The 9,988-nt window shown below is 54.7% G+C and overlaps 4 protein-coding genes across 4 annotated transcripts in view, besides 9 other annotated features; all 4 read left to right on the forward strand.

Annotated features, from left to right (window-relative positions):
• Positions 1 to 190: 190 nt before the first annotated feature.
• Positions 191 to 249: a sequence feature (GA-rich).
• A 211-nt stretch (positions 250 to 460) lies between these two features.
• Positions 461 to 531: a microsatellite.
• A 13-nt stretch (positions 532 to 544) lies between these two features.
• On the forward strand, positions 545 to 3,295 carry Tco025E_06563 (RNA polymerase-associated protein CTR9; the record flags this gene model as incomplete). Its single annotated transcript, XM_029373438.1, has 1 exon — positions 545 to 3,295. The coding sequence occupies one exon, from the start codon at positions 545 to 547 to the stop codon at positions 3,293 to 3,295; it is 2,751 nt and encodes a 916-aa protein (XP_029226558.1).
• A 399-nt stretch (positions 3,296 to 3,694) lies between these two features.
• Positions 3,695 to 3,734: a sequence feature (A-rich).
• A 438-nt stretch (positions 3,735 to 4,172) lies between these two features.
• Positions 4,173 to 5,204, forward strand: Tco025E_06564 (uncharacterized protein; the record flags this gene model as incomplete). Its single annotated transcript, XM_029373439.1, has 1 exon — positions 4,173 to 5,204. One exon carries the CDS (start codon positions 4,173 to 4,175, stop codon positions 5,202 to 5,204), a length of 1,032 nt encoding a protein of 343 aa, XP_029226559.1.
• Positions 5,205 to 6,042: 838 nt separating this feature from the next.
• Positions 6,043 to 6,137: a sequence feature (A-rich).
• Positions 6,045 to 6,116: a sequence feature (GA-rich).
• A 27-nt stretch (positions 6,138 to 6,164) lies between the features above and the next one.
• Positions 6,165 to 7,667, forward strand: Tco025E_06565 (putative protein kinase; the record flags this gene model as incomplete). Its single annotated transcript, XM_029373440.1, has 1 exon — positions 6,165 to 7,667. One exon carries the CDS (start codon positions 6,165 to 6,167, stop codon positions 7,665 to 7,667), a length of 1,503 nt encoding a protein of 500 aa, XP_029226560.1.
• A 227-nt stretch (positions 7,668 to 7,894) lies between these two features.
• Positions 7,895 to 7,912: a microsatellite.
• Positions 7,913 to 8,030: 118 nt separating this feature from the next.
• Positions 8,031 to 8,047: a microsatellite.
• A 131-nt stretch (positions 8,048 to 8,178) lies between these two features.
• Positions 8,179 to 8,243: a sequence feature (A-rich).
• Positions 8,244 to 8,537: 294 nt separating this feature from the next.
• Positions 8,538 to 8,556: a microsatellite.
• A 176-nt stretch (positions 8,557 to 8,732) lies between these two features.
• The window catches only part of Tco025E_06566 (uncharacterized protein), a gene marked incomplete at both ends in the record, with an annotated part of 1,305 nt that continues 49 nt past the window's right edge, over positions 8,733 to 9,988 (forward strand). The window contains one exon of the mRNA XM_029373441.1: positions 8,733 to 9,988. This exon is cut by the window's right edge and continues 49 nt beyond it. Within this exon, the coding sequence (XP_029226561.1) occupies positions 8,733 to 9,988 (1,256 nt within the window).

Raw genomic sequence — 9,988 nt, forward strand, 5'->3', positions numbered from 1 at the left:
GAACTTTGTTATTCTTCATCTTCCTCTTCCTCTCACCAGCATGCGGGGTTACTTGTCCTTTGCTCGTTCGTTTTCTTCGTTGCTTGAAGTGTGACGTACTTTGGCTTTTCCTTCCAATTACGGCTCTGAGTGGATGGGGGGACTTCTTCGTTTGCATGCTATGAGACCTCTTGAAGGCTTTTGGATCACAGAGATGGAAATGGAGAGAGCTTGAGGGAGCGTGTGTGGGTGATGGAGAGGGAATGGGAGTCTTTTCTGCACATGTGCAGGTTCGCATGTTTCTGCGGGAGAGGGGTGTGTAGGGACGATTGTAGTTGTGCGTCTGTCTCTCTTTTAACTCTCCTCGCTTTCGTCGCGGCGGTTGACTCGATCCCCTGTCCCTCCCTCATGGAGGTGGAAGCGATCCGCGGAGAGGGTGTGCGCGAGGCTAGCAAAGATAAGTGAAGGCGGTCTGTTTACTACACACCCACACCCACACACACCCCATATACACACACAGACGCACACACACACACAGAGAGACACATACACTGGTTAATACGTCATGCTCGCGTATTCCCAGCAGACGCAGACAACGTTGGAAGACGCCCATGAAGCCTTTTCTCGGGGTGAAATTGAGCGTGCCAAGTCAATCCTTGACGGCGTTGACACTTCGGAGGCACGCGACCGGGAGGAGCTGCACGACCTTTTCGCCATCCGTTGCGTGCGTGCTTCCATCGCGGCGATGGCGGGCGAGCGGACGGTGGCAAGCATCATGAGCGACACCGCGTCCTCCTCGCTGCACCGTCCTGTTGTGCTCTACCTGGAAGGACTTGCGGCGATGGCAAGCGGCACAAACCTCCAGACTGCACGGGTGAAGTTTGAGGAGGCGTTCCGCGCCGATTGCCACTTTGTGTTGGCGAGGCTTGGACTTGCCGCCGTGAGTTACCACATGAAGCGCTACAAGAAGTCCTTCTCCCACTATCGCGCCGTTTTGGAGACACTTGGCAGCGCCTGCCCCCCGATTGCGCGGGTGGGGATGGGGCTCTGCGCGTATCACCTGAATCATCTGGACTACGCCCAAAGGTGTCTGGAACGGGCCCTGGAGGTGAACAAGGACGACGAGTTGGCCCTACTGGCGCTTCTTGTGGTGTTTCTAGACCGCTGCCAAATTCCAAAGGTGATTGAGGTGGCGCAGCGTCTACGGCACGCGCTGCCAGGGAATGCCATGGTGCTGCTTAAGGTGGCGGACCTCGTGTACTTCCGCGCCGTGACGCAGAAGCGGGTGAAGGCGTCTGCCAACTCCGTCCGCCGCCTGCTGGCGGAGGTGCGTCGGGTGGCCAACGTTGAGGAAAGTGCCACTGCGGATTATCAGGAGGGGCGATTGTGTCTTGCTCTCGGTGACCTCTCCAACGCCCGCCTGCTGCTTGAGTCTGCCATGCAGGTCCTCCCCAATCTGCTGGCCGCACGGATTCACTACGCCCGGGCTTTACTGCTCTCGGGAAGGGAAACCGAGGCGGAGCAGTTGCTACTTCGCCTTAACAGGGAGAAGCCCAACCAAAAGGAGGTGCTGCAGCTGCTGGCAGCTTACGCCTCCCGTCATGGCCTACATGAGAAGGCGTTGGAGTATAGTGGGCGCCTCACGGAGCTTGTGGCACCTGGCGACATTCGCTCGTGGTCCATTGCCTCCTGGTGTGCCCGTTTAGATAAAGATGAGACAAAAAAGCTCATGTCGCATCTCGCTCGTATTCAAAAAGAAGTGGGGGAACCCGTGTCCATGCAGCTGCTTGCGAATATAGCTTCCCTGGGTGGGGACACCGATGCCTTACAGAGAATCCTCGATCGGGAACTCGGGGCCGACTTTTTAAGTCAACCCAACCTGCCCGTAGCCTACGTCCCTTTGGTGTTTAACTTGGCACTGCTGTTAGAGGAAACAGATCGCACGAGGGCTCGACAGCTCTATATATTCCTTGTGAAGCAGCACGGCTACTTTCAACCCCCGTACATTCGTCTTCACGTGCTTGCAAAGGCGGATGGATTTGTGAGACAAGCCGTTGCCTGGCTTGTGTTGTTGCAGCGGGTTGTACCGGAGGACCCCACCTCGTTGGCGTCTATTGCTGAGCTATTTTTTACGCACTCCCGCGCCACTGCAGCAATGGCGGCGCTCCGTTCTGCGAGAGGTCGACCTATTCCAGTTGCCCTCGCCTTTGGGGCGGTATTTCTTTGGTGCAGCCAGCAACACGGGAAGGACAATCGTCGTTTCTTAGCAAGTGCCAAGGATCGTTTTGCATTTGTTCTGCGCCGTGATAACGGCAACGTGTTGGCGGCGCACGGCCTTGCCTGTTGCCTTGGTTTAGAGGCGGACTACGATCGTTGCCAGTGCCTCCTAGATCGCGTTGGGGAAGTGCGTCCCAACTGTGACTACGTACGCCGGCACCATGAGGCGCACATGGCGAACGTGAAGACGCTGAGTGACAGCTTCAAGCAGGCGATAGACTACCTTGAGCGTGACCCGAAGCGAACACCGTTGCAGACGTCTTCCTTGGCCTTTTGCTTGGCGTGTGAAAGTCGCTATGAGGAGGCCGTTGCCGTGCTCAGTACGGTTGTGGAGGAGAATCCAAACCTGCCGCTTTTGCAGTATAACCTTGCCCTCTTATACTGCGCCGCGTTTGTCTATGCGATTGCGCGGAAGGAGGCGATCACGCCAGAGAAGGCCCGGGATCTCCGCCAGTCGCTCGCCACGGGTCTTTCCATCGCCTTTGCGTTTATCCAGCAAGAACCACGCTCCCAGGCAATGGCGGTTGCCAAGACGTTTCTCAAGAGCGTCTGTGCCTACTGCCTGGACTTGAATGATCGCAGCATCAGCCGCCTCATTGTGGTGGGTCAGCGCGAGTCCGCGGAGTACGCGCGGCAGTCGAAGCTGTGGCAGCGCGTGTACGACGAGTTCCAAACGGAGAAGCAGAAGGAGGCTGAGCACCGCCAGGCTGAGCAGCGGCAGCGCCAGGAGCAGGAGCTTCAGGTGGCACGTGAGATTCTGGAGGACTTTCGACGCTCGCAGCTCGACCAGCCGACAATTCTTGACGAGGCGATGCGCACGCAACTCGAGGCGTACCGTGCGGAGTTCGGCTCCGCCGTCCCGCCCCCCACCGAGGACGCTGCCGGGGGCGCGGTGGGGGCAATCGACCCGCCTGAAAATGCCTCGGCCGCGATACTTGGCGGCATGAACCTCGAGGAGGACGATGTGGCGTGGGCGGGGACCGCCGGGGAAGAAGAGGCGCGTGAAGGGAAGGTGGAGGCGGCGGATGCCTCGGCGTGAGGCGGTGGCGGCGACGAGGCGTTCGAGGTGCGCGCGGCACCTCAGAGCGACGAGGACGCAAACACGCAGAAAAAAAAAGACACACACACACACGAATAATGGAGAAGGGAGGGTAAAGGCACACACGGCTTGAAGGCGCGGCGGAAGCGGCCTCCACGGGGCCGGTGATGGATCTCCGGGGCGCCTCACATGACACCGTGATGGGGAGTGACTGCGAGGGAAGGGACGGCGCGCACCCCGGCAGTCAGTAAACGGCGAGAGCAAGGAACTCGCCGACGGGACACCCTTTGTGCGGGATAAAAATGGCTTCCGCCTCCCGTCGCCCACGGGGAGAGCGAATAAGGAGGGCGAATTGTCATCTCTGCCGCTAAGCAAGGTGGTCCTCTTGCGCCGGCGAGCGAAAGGAAAAGGAAAGTAAAAAAAAAAAAGAAAAAAAAGGGGGGGAATCAATCAAACCGCAGCAACACGAAAAACGCCACATGCGTGCATGAATTGGGAAAAAGAAAGGACAGAGACGGCGTTGTAACTGGTGGTTCATGTTGGTGCTCCCCTGTACACGATGATATTCCATCCGGAGGTGAGTGCGACTCCATTTCTCAGCTTGTCTGCCTTTCTGCTTCATGACTGTTTTTTTTTTCTTACTGCTGAGCCTCTTCTCTGTGCAAGTGCGCCTTCTTCTTGTCGTTGTTCTTCCAGCTGGAGTGTCTACTGGAAAGGAGGCGGCGCCGGAAACATTATTCTTTTTGTTGCCCAACACCGCTGCCGACGCGGGAGCGCCGAGGGAGAACACACCGCTGCGTCTTTTGCTGGGGGTGAGCGTGGGGGGAGGGCGGAGTAGAGAGGCAGTGCGAACAGGGAGAGGAAGCGCGGCTCCACAATGACGCATTTGAGCGTCTATGGCGGCCTCTTCTCCGACCCGCCGCTCATCTCGACGGACGAGGACCCGAAGAAGACGGACCCCTACAACAAGATGGACACCATCCCCTCGCGCTACCTCGGCAAGGGCCTGAGCATTGGCCGCGGGGCCACCGGGCAAAACCCAGAGGTGTACTTCGACAAGAAGTACCTGACGCTGGCCTCGCCGGAGCAGAACGGCAACAAGGACTTGGGCGCCTTTGAGGACGCCGAAACGCGCAGGCGTCGCGAGGCGATGGAATCCAAGAAGAAGAACGTTTCCGACAAGGTCTTCCTCCTGCCGTCTTACCCAAAGCAGAGTGACGGCCCTGGCAGCTACACCGGCTGCTTCCAGGATCGAGCGTATGAGTTTATAATGCCAGGGGAAGACGACAAGAAGAAGCGCCGGCGGAAGAAGGCCCCCGTGACGGAGATGGTTGACAAAACCAAGACTGGCCTTCCCAACATCAAGACCAATCCACCCAAGAAGGGAACCTACGGTGTTCCTGGGACGCTCCTTGACAATCCCAAGTACGATGAGAACTGGAGACAGGAGATTGAGAAATTGGAGGCGTTGCGGGCAAAGCGGGAAAAGCAAGCTCCGCAACCAAAACCAATGGGCCCACCCTTTAAAACCCCAGGTGTGACGCATGACTTTCTAGACGAGCTCCCTGGTACCGGCGTGTCCGGCGTGTATCACTACGAGCCCGTGGAGGAAAAGCCCTCAAAGCATAAGAGGCGGGAGAAGCCTCAGGCGGCTGTTGCAGTTTTCACGCAGGATAAGCCGATGATCTTTACATGGAGCAAGTCGGGCCAAGACGGCTGCATTACCGGGTTTCCCAACACGTGGATTGACGCAGACGCGCTGGAGAGGGAGCGAAATAAGGGAAAGAAGAACCGAAGGCCAAAACCAGAGTACATTCCCGGCCCTCCTAAGGGGACAAGCGGAACATGGAAGCCAAATTCCTTCCCTGAGGCGTCGGTCGTGCAGTCTTGTCTTCGTCGGTTCTACTAGGCCTGGACGGCGCGGAAGCCTAGGGTGCTCCTTGATGTCCAGAGTAGCGTCTCATGCCGTGTGTTGTGCAGCAAAACAATTAAAGAAGAAAAGAAATAAAAAAGACACTTACAAGAACAGCGCAACAATGGAAGGAAAAACTGTACCGAAAATGTAATACGCGGACTAGATGTTGCTTGTCTGAACCGTTTCATATGTATGTATGTATATATATGAAACGTTTGTCCATGTCAAAGAAGAAATGAAAAGGGATGGGATCAAATTTTTGTACTGGTGCCATGACATTTACGCCGCTTGCTCACATGCTCTGTGTGTTAATGCTTCTTTTTTTTTTCTACGTTTTGATCTCAATTCACCGTGTTTGCATATGTATATGTATTATATATTTATCTCTCTCTTTCTCTCATGGGCTTGGGTGTCCTTGGCAACGTGGTGCTTTTATTTGCGGGCGTCTACTGCCACTGGCGGCCAATACCCCGGTGCCGCTTCTTCTTTGACTGCCACACACACTCGCACACTGTTTCCCTCCTTCACACCCTTTTCGGTTCCATCGCGTGTGCGCTTGCGTGTGTCACGCCGGCGCCGCGAGGAAGGCAGACGAAGAAAAAAAAGAGGGCAAATAAAAGCACAATACCTGACGCGTAGCTGCGGCGGCACCATTTGCGGCGTGACAAGACCCGAGCTCCAGAAACACGGGCGGGAACCCGGCGGCGCAGCTTAAGCAACGCAAGAGAGGGCTAAAGGCGTACTAGTAAGGCAGGGGCTCGCCACTGCTCGCCGTTAACAGCACCCAGGGCAAGACACTGAGGGGGAAGGAGCAGAAGTCCCCTCTCCCAGCGAAAGAAGAGGAGAGGAAGAACAGAAAAGCAGAACAAAAAAGAAAAAGGAAAACACAATAAAAAAAAACAAGAACTGAAATTGAATCACGAAAAATTTACGGGCAGAAGACTCTCATTTTCCATGGCGCAGGCGGCAGATGAGTCCAAGGCGATGGCCTCGGAGGTGTTCCTAAGCAAATACCGCAAGGTGAAATCCATTGGAAAAGGTAGCTTTGGTGAGGCGGTGCTAGTGCGGTCGAAAACGGACGGAAAACGCTACGTCGTGAAGGCGATTGAGTCAGCGTCGATGACAGTAAAAGAAAAGCGCGATGTACAGAACGAGATCCGCATTCTCTCGGCCGTGAACCACCCCAACATCATCCGCTACCATGAGCACTTTGAGGACGGGACCCTCATCTTCATTATTATGGAGTACGCCGACGGCGGTGACTTGAATTCCCGCATCAAGGAAGCGAAGAAGCAGGACCCGGTGAAACCATTTGAGCCGAAGTTGGCGATGTTTTGGTTCCTGCAAATATGCATGGCGCTAAAGTATCTGCACGACAACCATATCCTGCACCGTGACTTGAAGACGGCAAATATATTTTTGACGTCCAGAAATGTTGTCAAGTTGGGTGACTTTGGAATTTCAACGGTCCTGCAGAACACTATGGCGTGTGCAAAGACGGTGTGCGGCACACCGTACTACTTTTCCCCAGAACTGTGCCAAAATAAGCCATATAACAACAAAAGCGATGTGTGGGCACTTGGTGTTGTTTTCTATGAGTTGCTAACACTCCAACGGCCCTTCAATGCCAGGTCGCTAAAAGAACTTTTGAAGAAAATTCTTGTGGGCCAATACGATCCCATTCCGTCTACAGTTCCAGCAGAAATGCGTGGGCTCTGTGCGGCACTGTTGCAGGTAACTCCTGTTCAGCGGCCTAGCATAAATCGAGTTTTAGAGAGTCCGTTTGTACAAGAGTCGCTGAGGAGCTTTAGTGTGGATCTTGAGAAGCAGGCGGAGAAGGAGCGAGCAGAATTCGAGAAAAAGTGCCCGGCTCCCCCCAAAACTGCACCAAAACCAATCCAAGATAGACCGAAAGAGATTCCAAAGCCGCCCCAAATGAGTGAACGCGAACAGATGGCTATGCTGCGTGGAATGAACAGGGAAAGTATGAAGGCAATGCTTGCAAAGCAAGCGGCCACGGATGCAACAGCACCTGAGTCCGCGCCCCAGGAGCCGCAGGTCGAGGGGCACTCAGATGTGGATGACGATGGAGATTACATTGAGCAAAAGAAAGCCATTGTGCAGCAGACGAAGGGCATTGTTGGCAACACAAACCTCGGTGGGCACCCGGAGGAGTTTGGCGACGGACCCTCCACAAGCACCCCGCAGGCCGATGTGATTACACTTTCCAACGGAGAAGCTGTACCGGCGTCGTCTGTACGCGGCATTCTCGAGGAGCAAATGGGCGCCGCGCTGCTGAATAAGGCAGTGGAGCTCTACAATAAGCGTATGATGACCAGCGGTCTCTCCAATGCAGAGATCCAGCGCGAGTTAAATGAGTTGGTTGGGCCGAAATATGCACACCACTCCAACGCCATTACAAAACTTTGCGTGTACGAAGGAAAGGAAAAACTTTAGAGCCTTTGCGATTGCTTGCAGTTGCAGATTTGGAGTTCGTTATATATTATCTGTTTTCTTTTTTAAAATTCTCCTTCACACTTTTTTGCCTGCGTGTGAGAACCTTCAGCACAAACCAAAACGGACAGAGCGGTAAACGGAATTTTATGAATCTTATTTCTAATTTTATTTTTCTTATTTTTTTTCTTCCCTTTGTTGTTGTAGTATTTGCCCGTATTGTGTACACGCTCTCTCTCTCTCTCTCTGAGGTTGTACCAAGATTGGCGTTGTGTTTCGAGGACTCTTTCTTATGCTGAGCCGCCTTCCTATCATTTGCAGTCCTCGGCTCACCTGCTCCCCCCCTACCCGTGCGAGTTCTCGTTTGCCGCCGCCGCCGCCGCAGTCCCTGCAGAAGCAAAGATGTATGCCACTGACGTGGAAGCGTGCCTGTGGGGCGGGTGCTGGGGGGAGTTCGACGTGACAGCTGCCCGAGGCGATTGAAATGAAGGAAAAGAGCAAGTGAAGAAGGGGGGAAAAAAGAACAAGAAACAGAAAAACACAGAGTCAAGGGAGGAATGATAAAGCAGCAACAAACAAACGGTGTACAGAAAAGGGGGCAAAAAAAAGAAGAAGAAAAAAAGGACTGCCGGCAAGGGAAGAGAGTATGTTTAGATGTGTCTTTCTCGGGGCGCGACAGCACACTTTGCTGCTTCGTTTCGCACGTCTGCCGAGGGGGTGGAAAGGCTCAGAAAGAGTTATGCGTGCGCGCGCGTGTGTGTGTAGTTTTGCCTGTCGTGAGGAGTGTGACCCGATCTTGACTCCGGCGGTCGTGGAGAGGGGCTCAGGATCGTTTTTTTTCTTTTTTTCTTGGGCTCTGTTCTTTTTCCTTTTCTTCTCCTCCTCCTCCTCCCGACACCCCCTTTACTTCCCTCAGGAGGAGGAGGTGAGTTCAGCGGAACTAAGAGGGAAAACAAAACCAGCAGCAAGCATCCAGCAGCACCGAAGATAACGATGCGCGAGAGGCCACGGTTAACTGTGCGACGAGGCCGTGGAGAGACACCGTACCTGCGGGGGTCGTCGTCGAGGATGAGTGAGCCACGGGTGGTGTCACCGCACAACACCTCGAATGTCGCCACTACAATCGTCAACGCCCACTCCCGTTCACCGAAGCGGCAGCCGGTGAATCGAATACACTCATACTGGGCACGCATAGCCGAGCTTGCAAAGGAGACGTTCAGAGGCCTGTTGCACCCCTTGGATGCTGCGCCAGCTGACCCAAACACGACTCCCAGCAACGAGGTTGGGGGGACACAATCTCTTATTTCTCCAGGCTCACCTGCAGTTCACGAAGTGCCTGCAAGTGCCACCTCCTTCGCGCCAGAAGCATCACGTCAAGGCCGTCAATTCGTCGACACAAGCTTTACTGTACCGCAGCGATCCGGTTTTCTCCATGAAACCACCTTTCCTGATGCACCACGCTTGCCACTGCCATCGCAATCCTTGTCACCATCAGTGGAATCCAAGCCGCAGATTATTTATAACTTTTATTATATGAACAGTGGTGTCCCCGCGGCTCTGCCAGTCGCACCAATCCAGACACTGCAACCGGAATTCACCACGCAATCATTGCCCGCGCTGAACCGAACCAGCACTTTGGCTCGTCGCCCCCTCGCATTGAAGCGTGAGCGTGAAAGAGAAGGAGGCGCGAATCCGCCTGGACACATAACGCATACGGAAAGGATTGCCGCTGCATCTGCCCATCCGACCATCAATGATAGCGGTAATACTTTTCCCGCTTCAAATATAAGCTACAGGACCTCTCTCAACACGAGCTACTCTGGTGAGATGACGGCAAGAAGGATGGGTACAGAAAATTACGTTACCCAACAAATGGGGAATAAAAAATGCAATAGTGCAATAGATAAAGACACCACTGAGACAAAACCCTCTGGTTTACCTCAATTTCCTACAAAAAGCTGCACTACGTCTGCTACGACCTTCGTGAGGAGCGGCCCGCCTGCCGTGATTCCCGAGGATGACGGATTTGCTCCGAATGCTGGGAGTGACGAGGAGGAGGCCAAGAAGTCCACATCCACCGCACCTGCTGCCTCCAAGCCGTTTTCCTTTGGCGCTGCAACCTCGTTGACCAAGCCCGCTCCCGGCGTTGGTTCTGGCGCTGTGCCCGCAGCCCCGTCGAACCCTTTCAGCTTTGGCGGCGGCAGCGGCGGTGCAGCCCCTGCTGAAAAGTCCGCAGCCCCGTCGAACCCTTTTGGTGTCAGCGTTAGGAAAGGGTTGACTGCCCAGAGTGGAAACTCCACGCAATCAGGTGGGTTTGTGAAGAG

The sequence above is a fragment of the Trypanosoma conorhini genome (assembly GCF_003719485.1).
Source record: "Trypanosoma conorhini strain 025E chromosome Unknown Tco_14.4_contig_00448, whole genome shotgun sequence".
Classification (NCBI taxonomy): Eukaryota; Euglenozoa; class Kinetoplastea; order Trypanosomatida; family Trypanosomatidae; genus Trypanosoma; species Trypanosoma conorhini.